This window comes from Aptenodytes forsteri, unplaced genomic scaffold (assembly GCF_000699145.1).
Source record: "Aptenodytes forsteri isolate BGI_AS27 unplaced genomic scaffold, ASM69914v1 Scaffold260, whole genome shotgun sequence".
Taxonomy (NCBI): Eukaryota; Metazoa; Chordata; class Aves; order Sphenisciformes; family Spheniscidae; genus Aptenodytes; species Aptenodytes forsteri.
In genome coordinates this window covers 626,939-639,351 of record NW_008795557.1, presented here as the reverse complement: position 1 = coordinate 639,351, position 12,413 = coordinate 626,939, and the positions used below count along the sequence as shown (strand labels likewise).

The 12,413-nt window shown below is 49.7% G+C and overlaps 1 protein-coding gene across 1 annotated transcript; it reads right to left on the bottom strand.

Moving 5' to 3' along the window:
* Positions 1–3,031: 3,031 nt before the first annotated feature.
* LOC109279534 (lymphocyte antigen 6E-like) lies at positions 3,032–5,738 on the bottom strand. Its single transcript, XM_019472818.1, has 3 exons — positions 5,687–5,738; positions 3,910–4,029; positions 3,032–3,189 (listed from the first exon to the last, which is right to left on the bottom strand). Exons 1-3 carry the CDS (start codon positions 5,736–5,738, stop codon positions 3,032–3,034), a joined length of 330 nt encoding a protein of 109 aa, XP_019328363.1.
* Between the last annotated feature and the right edge of the window lie 6,675 nt (positions 5,739–12,413).

Genomic DNA, 12,413 nt, shown 5'->3' with positions numbered 1-12,413 from the left:
TGGGTTTGGCTGTTTGAGGCTGTAAGCTGGTAGCTCTGATAGCAGAAGGGAAGGGTGACAACCACACCCAGCGAGTCCAACTGTCCTACAGCCTGGACCCGAAACAGCCACGTCACAACTCCGCCTGACGTCCATCTGACGAGTCCCTTAGGTATTTAAACTGCTAGTTATTATCTGCAACCAGGCATTTATTATGCCATTTGTAATTGTTCGTTGCTTCATCCCCATGCTGTGTTTGCCTGCCAGCTCCAGCCGCTGAAAGGACTCTGTGCTTTGAGCTGCCTCTTCTAAGTGCCATGCTTGGGCACTTCTTTCTCCATGGACCTATCTCCATGCCTTGCACCGGGGTCTGTTAGCCCCTTTGGAGGACAACAGCCCTCTCTCCCCTTCCTCTCCATGTCTGGCTGGCTGGGTATCCCCTCCCCAAATGCCTGCAATAACACCGTGCCGAGTCTCTGTAGCATCTTTCTCCCACACCCTGGACCATCTCCAGCTGAGTCGTCTCTTTTGCACTGTGCAGTGCCTCGAACCGCGCGGGTGTTGCACCTGAGCCCTGCCTTGTGCTGGGGAGAGCAGAAGGGCTCGTTCACCTCTCTCCCACCTCTCCCATCACCATCACATCGTTGAATGGGGTCAGAGCAGCTCAGCGCAGTCTGTAGTGATGATTACAACTAGTTCCTTTCCACCCAGTTCACAACCCCTTTCTGTTTCGGGCCCTCCAATCGCCTTTCAAATCCAAGGGGTGAATGCTGCTTTGCACAACGACGTAGCAAGGGGCACAGGCTCAGGGTAATTTTCTGGACAGCCTCATCCACTTGCTAATGACTGCCATCTCTCTGTGGTCCCAATTGGCCCTAATTCCTTGTCAAAATTAGTGATCAGGAATCACACCCGCCTCGTCTTCCTCCCTGCACAGATTGGGTGTATTGGAGAGGAATAATTGCCACCAGGGTAGCTTTGAACCACGGGAGGAGGGCAGATTTCAATGTCCTTGAGCTGCAGTGCCCTTTGGGCAAGAGAAATAACCCTTTGCTCTTCAACTATGCCCAGGATGATTTATTTCCCCTTGTATTAGCCATGGGATACAAGAATGCTTTTCTGCAGCAAAGGCAGACCAAAACAAGCAAAAAACAGCCAGTTTTGCTTTAAAGTGGCAAAAAAAATACCCAACTGTGTTTTCCTGCAGGCTGTGGGAGACTCTGTCTCCGCTACTGCAGGACGTGTAAATCCAACACAATGAAATATTAATTATTAGAGTCTGTCCAACTGGGATTCCTCAGTGCTTTCAGAGAGCTGAATAATTCCGGCATTCAGGAAAAAAAAACACACAAGTCTCTTTTTTGTGAGAAAATATCATGTGAGGAGTAAATTAGAGCTTTTGAGCATTCGGGCCGAGGGACAGGAGTGGGCTCGGATTGCTTCAGGGCGAAAAACGCAAATTCCTAAATAAGGTATGAAAGAGATCGTGGTCTAATGAAGAGATAAAGGGAGGTGCATCACCCAGCGTGGCTCCTTTGGCACGGAGATCTGCCCTCGCAGCATGGCGTAACTGTGAGAAGGAGGGGGTAAAGGAAAGTAGAAGTCGATTAATAAAAGAGAGCGCACATCTCTGAAGACTCTGTTATGCAGCACTTCAGAAGGCAGCATTCATCCAGAGCAACCACGGGCACTAGCCCAAGGCAGAGGCTCTCAGCACGGCTCAAAGCCCCTTTTGTCCCTCTTGTTTACCAGGGCTGGATTCGAAGCGCAGCGCAGAGCGTCATCCCTTGGCTGAGCAATGTTTTGCAGATTTGGGAGCCCAGGCTGACCCAAGTTTAAGCATTTCCATGCTTTTGCCAGAACAAAACTCCTCCAAAAAGTGCTGCTTGGGAGGAGGGAGAGGCATTCAGCAATACTCCTGGCAATGAAAAATCTCTGAGCTCTCATCATTGTTCATTTTTTCAGCTTCCTTTTACCCTCATTTCTCTGCAGCTTCTGGAAACATCTACGTGAAATACTTGGCCTCCCTCAAATCTGTATTCTTCTCTTAGAAACCCCTCCACTGTTCCTCAGCAGCTCGACCCAAATGCTGCAAATACTTTTCATTACCCTGCGGTTGCTTTGGGGGATGTCGGAGGGACAGGTAAACGAACGGCTTGCTGGAAGACACGATGCCAAGTGGTAGGTCCAGGGCAGTGCTAGCCCTGGGTAAGGTCGCTTGGCTCGAACAACAGCCCCGAGCAAGCGAGGCAACACGAAGAAAGGGATGACCCAGGACAGCCGCTGGAAGTGGAGGTGGGGACAAGGACTGCAGTTAAGCAGATGTGCGCAGATGTGCACAGATGTGCAGGCTGTACAGATAAGCATCGTTTTGATAAAAATGTGGCACCGCAGGCAGAGCCAACAGGAAGAGGTATGTGGCTGATGTGGCTGAGTGTTAATGGGGCACAGGGGGATGTCATTGGCCCTAGCCGGGGGCTGGGAGCGAGAGGCTGGACAGAGGGGGTGAGGGGTGCAGGGGAGGAGTGTTGCAGTCAGCACCCACCGCAGGCTCAGGCTTTTATACGCAGGACTGCCTTTTTCCCTTCCCCAGCAGCAACCCTGTGAGTTTGCACAGTTTCCCTTCCGAGTTGGTGCTGAGGGGTTGTTATTTTTGCCCACCCCCCTCCCTGAGTCTGGAAGCTGCCACTGTGTGGCTCCCAGCAGCAACCCGAGATAAGGTAAGATTGCAGGAGAAACCCCTCGAGAGATTTGCAGGACATGCAGAAGCAGCATCTCTCTCCCCCAGGCTGCAGGACATAGCACGGCCGCTTCTCTACCAAGCTGCCGGGGCGACAGAGCTCAGGCATGAGAAGCAAGTGAGAAGCTACAGGTTGGGAGGCAACACAGGGCAGGAGGTGGTGACCATAATACTTTATCTATTCTGAAGCATGTTCGATGTCCATACCCTCCTGGGGGAATATGACCATGCTTTTCAGGCCTTCAGAAGCCCCTTTCTCCCACCACCACTGAGCAGGCGAAGAAGGACACTGGCATGGGAGTCCCTGGCATCTCACTGCCGAGCTAGCCTGGGCCCCGGGCACGCGTTCAGGTTGCACAAGAAGGTTTGGCAGCAATATGAGGTGTAGGAAGCCAGGCCCAGGCTGAAGTTGTGGTGTGGGCAGGTCTCAGAGCACTTCTTGGTGATCCTCTTCCACAAAGACAAAAAGCCTTGCCCAAAGAAGGGAGAGAGCAGTATTAGCAACGAGAGTTTGTTGAGTGCTTCTCGATCTTGTACAGCAGGGAGATGGGCTAATGAGTCCCACTGTCCCCCACAGCCCCAAGGACCAGCATGGCCAATGAGACCCACCCCGATCCCACCCCAGCCCAATAAGCGCTGGTGACCAGCTACACAGGGCATTCAATATCCCTGCTGGGCATCTGGCACCTCCCAGCATGGACCCTCATGTCAAGGCTTTCTTAGGTGTACGATGGCATCCGTGAGACAATGTTCATGCCTGGATTGAAAGCACATTTCCAGGCTTCTCTGCTTGAAGGAAATGATTTTATTCCCCTCTATATCTCTCTACACCTTCTCATACACCCTGGCTACCTGCTTCTTTTCATCTCCTTCTCTAATCAAGGTTCAAATTTATTTATTCTTCCTCTGAAGGATCCTCTCTTTGTCCTTCCTCTTCTCCCAGTGCCCCCTGCCTTTTCCATGCAGGCGTAAAACAAAGGCTAAAGAGGACAATCTCAATGTGTGATGGGGAGGAGGATTTCAAACCATGCAAACTTTGAAGGCTGGGCTAGCAAGGGCTCCACCTCCCACATGTGCTTCTCCATGACTCCTCAGCCCATCCATCAACAAGGGGCAACCATAACAAATCCAATCAAAACCCCACATCCCATTTGTGAGTCCCCATCAGAGGACGGACAGCCAGCACATACCAATTCCTACGGAGGCAACATTGGTCACGCAGTACTCATCCTTGTCCGAGCACTTCTTGGCCTTCAGACAGCTCCAGTTGCTTTGTTCCCAGTCACAGGTGTAGCAATACAGGGCATTTGCTGCAGGAGGAGACAGAGGATATGGAAGATGGAGACAAAATCCTGCTAGTCCCGGCAGCAAGAATTACCACCTGCTTTCCATTGACTCTCGAAGGCACAAGGTGCGGGTCTGCTGAAAGCGATGGGGCTGCGAGACCCAGAGCCGATCCACTCCGCCATCCACACACTTCCACATTTACACCCAACACATGCACTCAGGCACGCGCATCTGCGCGTACACGCACCGATGGTGCAAGTCTGCCCTTGCGCCCTGCACTCAATAGCACAATGGGCCAAGGGTACTGGGTTTGATGTGATGCAGGGAGCTGGGAAGGACAGGGTCCTCTGTAAGAGTCTACAGGCATGTCCCAAGGCTTGGGGTCCCCCTTTCTAGTTGCTGGAGACACTATAAAGTAGACTATAGCCTAATTGGGCAGTAAGCATTGACAGTTGAATAGGGTTAATTGGGACCTCCATAGCCTAAAGAAGTCAGTCTCCCATGCCTGTGTCTTTGGGTGGGACTTCAGTGCCCTCAAACATACATGTGTTACCTGGGTTAAAAAAAAAGGTAAGGAGAACGGCTTTTAACTCTTTGCTGTGTGAATGCAGCCCTAAGACACATGCAGTCTAACACTTCATTTTTACTGCCTAGGTTATCTAACACAGATTAGGGCAGTCTTCGTTTTGGCACTGAAGACAATCTCTCTGTCCCCCAGGCCTTGTTAACACTTGGAAATTTGTCAAAATCGCTATTCTGGTAAGTGAACAAAGCTAAATAGCAGAAAGGTATGCTTAGGACACAATGAGACAGAAATAACTGTTCCAAGAAATTATTTTTCTGCACCAGACAATGTGGCAAATTTCCAAGCGCTGGCAAACCTTGTTCCTCTTTACAAAATGAGGATAGCATTTATTCTCTCTGGTTGCTTAACTGTCTTGTCCATAGAGGCTATAAGATCATATACTTTAAGACTGCTCTGATTTAATTTGCAATCTCTCTGTGAAATAAAATACATAATCTATAATGCAAATAATATGCAGATATACATCCCCGCCCAATATCCCAGCATAAGGCTGCTTAACTCATTTAGTCCACAGCCTAACTTCTCCCTAATTCCCCAACTTTATCCCAAAATCTCTGAAATCAGCAAGCTTGTCAGGTCTCTGAGATGGGCAGAAATCAGGGGCATCCAGCAGGCAGCTGCACAAGGCCAGATGTTGTAGGTCCGGCCCCGTCCCACTGCTGCTGCTAGAAACGGTGTCACTGACTGCAGTAGGAACCAGGTGCACAGAGCTGCTGATGTATTGTGCTATCGCAGGCTGAAGCACTTCTTCATCAAGAATTAGAAATAACCACAGTCTTGCATCACCTCAACAGACAAACTCACTGGAAAGTCTCTTAACAAAGGCAGAACAGTGGCAACTGCTTTCCTTTTTTCTGTCTTGCTTTCATAAAAATCCAGTAGCGCATGAGTCTATAGGGAAAGTTCCCTGCAGAAAATAAACCTTTCACACATCCAGGCTGAGACTACAGATGAGAAACCCACTGCGTCCTTCAGCTGCACCACTGCAAGAGCTAAGACACCCTCTCCCATGATTTCTTTCCCTGGCTACGAGGCCTCCCTGACTTTAAAACACGCAACTGTTCTTTGTCTAGTAGCAAACCGTGATACCTCACCTTGATCTGCGCATAGGATCAAAGCCAGCATGGCAAGGAGGGAGGCCTTCATCTTCTCTCAGTCGTCTCCGCAGCCCAGGAAAAGCACCCTCACCTGGGGACAGGATATATATCTTCCCTGCGTTTGGACTGAGTGATGATGAAGACAACGATTTTGAAAGAGTGGGCAGGGATCATGCATTATTTGACAGGCTAGGAATGCATGTGGGTTGTTTTCTCACCTTGCTATTGCCTTCAGGCTGGTCTGATGGGTCCGGAGAGGAGTGAAAGCACTAAGGCAATTCATTCCATTTATTGCTTTTAATGCTTTAATTTATCTATGGTCAGGCTAGCAGTGCTACTGATGTCTGAGTGGGGCTTTTGTACTGTTTAGCTCCAATCTGATCATCACATCTGTGGCCAGACAGTTCAGTGAAGGCAGCTACTCAAAGCAAAATGGTAATAAGTGGCATAAATTAATGGCTTCATCTGGGTGGATTATTGCCAAGTGCGTTTCCAGGGTTAGACCTGGAGAACTCCCAATATGTACAGTCAGGGTAGATCTAGCTGTATATTTATGGTTGGCAACATAAACAGGAAATGTCTTATAATCTCCTGTTTGCCTATAAAAGCTGCTGGTTATCTACAAAGTCCTAAATGCTCTGCGTCCTGGTTTTGAGAGCCGCTGCCGCAAGAGAGCAATGGCTTTGGGGTTCAAAGGCAGAGGCTGGGACACTGGAGGTTGGTTTCCAGCTTTGCAACAGCTTTCCTTTGCTACAGCTGAGCAAAGGGTAAAAATATCTTCGTCCCCCTTCTACATGGAGCATCCGATTCAAAGTCCTGCTAGATACCAGTCAGATATAACGTTCTCAGCCTTTACGGTTTTGCTGCATACTTACAATTTGGGTGAACCTGGAGCTGATAATTTCAGCCTTTCCGGGGCCTCCATTTGACTGCCTGTCCCACTTCTGCTTCCAAGGAAAGAGTTACCGGGAAGTTTGGTACTGAATATCAGCAGACATCTCCGTGAGTCACCGCATGCCTGGCCACCAAAGAGCGGAGAGGACGAAGCAGGAGCAGCCCCTTTGAATAAAGACATTTGGGCAATCAGCTGTCTGCTCACCCCTTCCTTCTCCACCCTGCAAGACTCGGTCTGCAGCGAAGAGAACAGGGATCCGGCTGTAGCTAAACAGCCTGGGGTTTACGAGATGGAGATGCAGGAGAAGAGGCAGAGGCTTAGAAAACATGTGGAAGAAAGAGCTTAGATGGACGAGGGGAGGGCAAAAATGATTGGGGCCCAACATTAGTTTCTGGGCAGGAGATCAGCCAGATGAGGAAGCATCCCTGAAGCAGGGGTCATGCTCATCAGAGACATTTAGAGCATCTGATGGGACTAATCATTGTTCGTCATAGTGAAGGCATGGCCAGAGGAAGTTCAAAGGGACACCAAAACCCATAGTGTCTTCCTTTTTAAGAAAAAAAAAAAAAGGGGAGGGGATTACTGGGGTGGGCTTTTTTGGTTGATTTGCAGATATTTTTGAGGTTTCTGACACCGGCGTTAAACCACTGGGTCTGCCAATACAGCTGACATAAAGCAGGCTCAACAGGATGGTGAAGTCAGCCCTGATAACCCCATGAGCACTAACCATTCCTCTCCAATGGACGTACACCTTCTGGGTGTGGAGAGGATAAGCCACATCGTTTGCCCAACAGATGGAGTTCTGCCAGACTCAGGGACTGCATGCCACCGTGGATGACAGAGGAGGTATGTCAGTCCTCCCAGATGTCACGAGGCAGCAACTGAGGAGCTAGACCTATTCCGGGGAATAAGGATTGCCCAGCGTGATTCATTGCGTGGTGTCCTCCTGCGGGAATGACTCTTTGGGGCGTCTGGAAATCAGCCTGGGCAGCCAAGGCTCAGCGTCCTGCAGCAGCGGGAGCATCCCGGCAAAGGCCTGCGCTGATAAAGAAGCAGTTTGCTATAACCAGATTTGACTCTTTTTTTGAGGAAGAAAGGAAAAATAACTGTGTTACTCTTCAATATGATTAACAAGGTGCATTCTTGATTGTTTTTTTGAACAAAGAAATGTCTCTGACTCAGTTTATTCCCCCACTTCCGAGGACTGATGGCATGAACATCTCCTCTCTGACACAGAACTGGAGAGGAGTCACCTGGTCCAGGGATTCAAATGTGCTCCTCACTGACAGCAGGAAGATGATCTGCAAGGCCACGGGAAGTGGTCCACCACTGGTCCGCTGGCAGGAGTGGTTTGATGGGCAAGTGTGATGATGGACAAGGGTGCACGATGGGCCGCTTGGCATTTTGAGGGTTGCTGGTGGCCCACTGAGCCAGATAGTTGGGAAGTTACCATCCTGGCCTCAGGTATGTCTGATGCATATGTGTGAGGTTTGGGACTGCCATGGCTGGCATTTCCTCAGAGGCACATGGGAGACTAAGGATGGTGGTGTCACCCTGGGTGGCCAACACATGGAAGCAGCATGACTGCAGCTTGGAAGGCAGTGCTTGGCTGGGTCAGGGCAGAGAGCTGCAAAAAAGGTGTCCTGGTATCCAGCATCACAGAGCAGAAATGAGACCACAGCTATAACAGTAAATTAAATGTGTCCAGGACCACCTCCAGCACGGAAGCCAAGAGGTGGACATCAACAGGGCCTCTTGTGAATAGTCCTTCCCTCGTGCTCTCTCCTCTGTTTTTTCCAGACGATGCATGGGACAGTGGTGGTTGTTCCATGTTAAAACCTTGCCAGGGAACATGCTAACGATTAAAATGATTCATTAGATGTTGTGGATGATGGCATTACAGATCAGGGAACGTTCCCGGGAACTGTTTATTTCCCTAGCTTAGGTTCAGCCTTGGATATCAGACCCTTGCAGGCATATGAATCACATCCTTCAGGATGAGGGTGTGGTCCCTAATTTTACTCTTGGCTGTACCACACTATGTTGGAGCTGTCTAGAAAACACATCTTTATTTATCTGCCCTCTGCAATGTTCTGCCCATTGTGTCTTCTTAGATGGAGAGCAGAGATCGGAAGTCAATGAACAGAAGTCAGCCAGGTAGCTGCTCATCTCCCAGGAGCCTCATACTGGGCTCTTCTCACAAAAGGCCTACGGACAAGTGTCCACATACGGAATCACAGCAAGGAGGGACAGAAACATCATGGCTTGATCTCATAGAAGCTCTTCCTTTTATTTGCCCTGAAGTTTTTAACTATTCAGCTTCCCTGTGGTCATAGCATGATGTCTGCCAGGCCCTCCGACGCTCATCACTTCTCAGGTGGCATCTCAGAAGGTTCCCAAATATTTCCATCTATCACATCATCATCCAGTCTGACATATTGCCATTTCCCACCCACTTGCTAGTACACCAGGGGTTGCAGGAGGGAAGAGGTTCTCAGCACCAGGTATGATTGCACCACCAGGGATTTTTCAGCCCTAAATAAAACCCATTGAAGCAATTGCAGAATCTAACCCTGTCTTGTTCCCCATCCTTCATTTTGGGTGGGGTGGTTGTGGAGGAAGAGGCCAGGTCAACATGGTGCCACTGTTGTTTTTGGCAGGGGAGACTAGAGTTTGAAGCATGCATTGCCCTGGAAGAAGAGGCAGTTGTGTGTGCTGAGCACCTCCTAGGTGAGGGCAAGCTCCAGCTCTTCCAATCCTTGGGTCCAATGACAGTGGCTGAAGAGTAATTTTTCCTTCTGGCTCTTTCCCTCCATCCTTCTCCTCCTCCCTGGGGATTTACTTGTGCTTGGTCCTGCAAGGCTCATTCTTTGTATCCTTCCCGGTCGTGACCTCTGCAAAATCAGGACAGCAAGGTGGGTTGTCATCACCATCCCTTTGACACAGATCTGTCCCCATCTCACTCCCCCATTCCTGGATGCTGTGAAGGTGGCCAGGTAGTCACCATGGGAGTCCCGCTGTGGGGTGGAGATACTCAGATTCAAGAACACAGCGTGGGCAGCCTGGGACCAGGTTACACCAAGGTGTTGAAATCCTTCTGAGAACCTGCCCTTTGGCTTCCTCTCTTTCAAGCCAGGCAGGGAAATGATGCCCCAGGGGCATACCAAATCTCTATTTACCAGTATTACCTGATTTTTGGCATCTCTGGGACTCCTGTATTGCCCAAATCCCAGCTGGGTCTGGATTAAGTTACATAGAGGATCATACCCCTATTAATGCCCCCAAGTACAGGTATCCAGCAGTGACATCCCAGCTGGGTCTGGATTAAGTTACATACAGGATCATACCTGTACTTGGGGGCATTACTAGGGGTATCCAGCAGTGATGTCCAGGTGTCACAAGCTCCAGAGGAGGTCACCACCCTTCCAGCTGCCCTGGGGCTGGAACCACACTGCAGAAGAGCTCTCATGGAGGCAGCTATGTCTATAGCAGTAAGACATAGAGAGCCCATGCGCAGTTTCAAGGGCTGTCCCACAGTTGTCCACACCGTTTAATCGTTAGCATGCTCCTCAGCATGGTTTTGGCCTGACCAACTAGGACCATCGCTGACAATTCCAGATCTATTTTACAATTGGCATTTTAGATTCAGCCACCTTATTTTGGAGGGAGAGAGCTCGGCTATACAGATGGGTACCAGCTGACCCCAGGGCCAGGAACTGACACAGGGCATTTCATTTGCCAATATGCCTTCCCCATGCTGCCCTAGACCTTGTCAAGAACCGAGTCTTGACAGCATACTAGAACAATACCACTGGAGATGCAAATTTGTTATTTTTCCACAACTTTTTCTATAAGCCTTCAGAAATTTCTGCCTGGCTGAAACAGTAAGAGACACACTCTGATCTGGGGCTGTGCTGATCAGGATTGTACCCTCCTCCCACTCACCTCCATTTGTTTAGCTCTCTGTATACTTGCATGAACAACCTGACCATGCTGCTTGCAAAACCCCAGCCCTGCTGTGAGTCAGCACTCAATAAAAAAAGGGGATAAACAAACACCTTGGAATTTTTTTTTTTTTTTAAATTGTGGCTGCAGAGCCCTGTTGCATGAGAAGCTATAAAAGAATAACTGAGGGATCTCTTCATCAAGCTCAAGCTGGCTTCAGACTGGTCTTTCCATGCCTGAACATCAGATGTTCAGAAGACGTTCTGGGGACAGATGGGCAAAATGACTGCGGGTGCCAGGGGACCACGATAGGTTAAGAAGCTTGCACGGGTTATTCAACAGGGACCTCATCACAGTCCAGTCCAGAGAAAGTGCTTGGTAACACTGACCAGAACTGCAGTTCCCAGATGCCTCGTTGCGATTGCAGTTGTCCTGACTGCAGCATTCATGAGAATCTTGAAACATACCGCAACTCGAAATGAGGTTTTTGCTGATCAACTTCTGTTGGTGAGTGGATAAAAAGTCATATAAAACCAACCCATGAATCCTTCTTCCAAGGGCAAACCCTGACTTTACTGTGTAAGCAGCGTGAGAGATCACCCAAGTCTATGTGGGTTATGGTGTTCACTTAACTACCCTCTGCCTCGCTATTCAAGCGAAGAAATAATTAGGCTGTAACCCTGCACTATTCAGGTTCTCCCAAAGCCCCGTGGAAGGGGAATGTTTTAGACCCAAGTGCACTGGAGCAGAAAGGGGGGAAGGACAGAGACCCACTGAGAGCAGGGCTGGGACACAGAGGAGCGTTGGGCAGCAGGGTCGGGAGGTCACAACCCAGGCAGTTCATGGCAGTAGGACTCACCGGCACCTATCTTCTCAACTATAGTCACACAGGCTGTCTCATTTTTGGCACATGGGGAAGTCATCAGGCACTGATCATTGCTGGTGTAGCACATCAGCGAGTTGGCTACAGGATGGGAACAGAAGTGATTTGCATGAGGTCAAAGCAAGAAACCCCCCTTCCCACCTGGACCTGTTCCCATCTTCATGCAGTCCACAGGACTTAGAATAAGACATAGAGGATTTGGCTGAGCCGGTTCTACCCTTTCTACTATCCCACACCCAAAATTGCTAAACACACACTTCCCTGTAGAAAAACCCTCCTTCCAGGTGAGTGGGCAGCAGGGGCTTTCTGCTGACGTTGATATTCAACTATCCCATTACAGCGTTTAGCAAACGGTCACAGGGCCAGAAGAGCGGTGAAGGTTGCACTCAATTTTTGGCTCAAAGCTTAACTGCACCCCCATCCAAGAAGTAGCATTAGCTGCAGATCTCAAGGTGCGATTGGGTTTGCAGAGAAAAACCCAAAGGGCTCTTTCTGGTTGTGCATTGCGAGAATAGGGGAAGGTGACAGATTTTGACTTGCTCTGTGGGCAGCCCAAGGCTGCAGGGTGTCTGCAGCACAAGTCCCTCGGCAGTTCTTGGGCCCTGCTGTGACAGCATGGAGGAGAGGCAAAGCTGACCATGCAGACCAGCTCTTTATCACTATCTACCGACTTCTTAAAGACCACTGGACTTAGAAGTTACAGATGTGGCTTCTCCCCAGAAAATGCCAGCTCTCTCCATCCCAGCCCAAGCCTTGCTGTAATCCTGAACAACTCACCAACATCCACGCAGAGGACAGCAGCCAGACACGCCATCAGAAGAGCCCTCATCTCTGTTTAATATCTTCATCAATGACAGACAGTGGGATCGAGTGCACCCTCAGCAAGTTGGCAGGTGACACTAAGCTGAGTGGTGCGGTCGACACGCCAGAGGGACGGGATGCCATCCAGAGGGACCTGGACAAGCTGGAGAAGTGGGCCCATGTGAACCTCATGAGGTTTA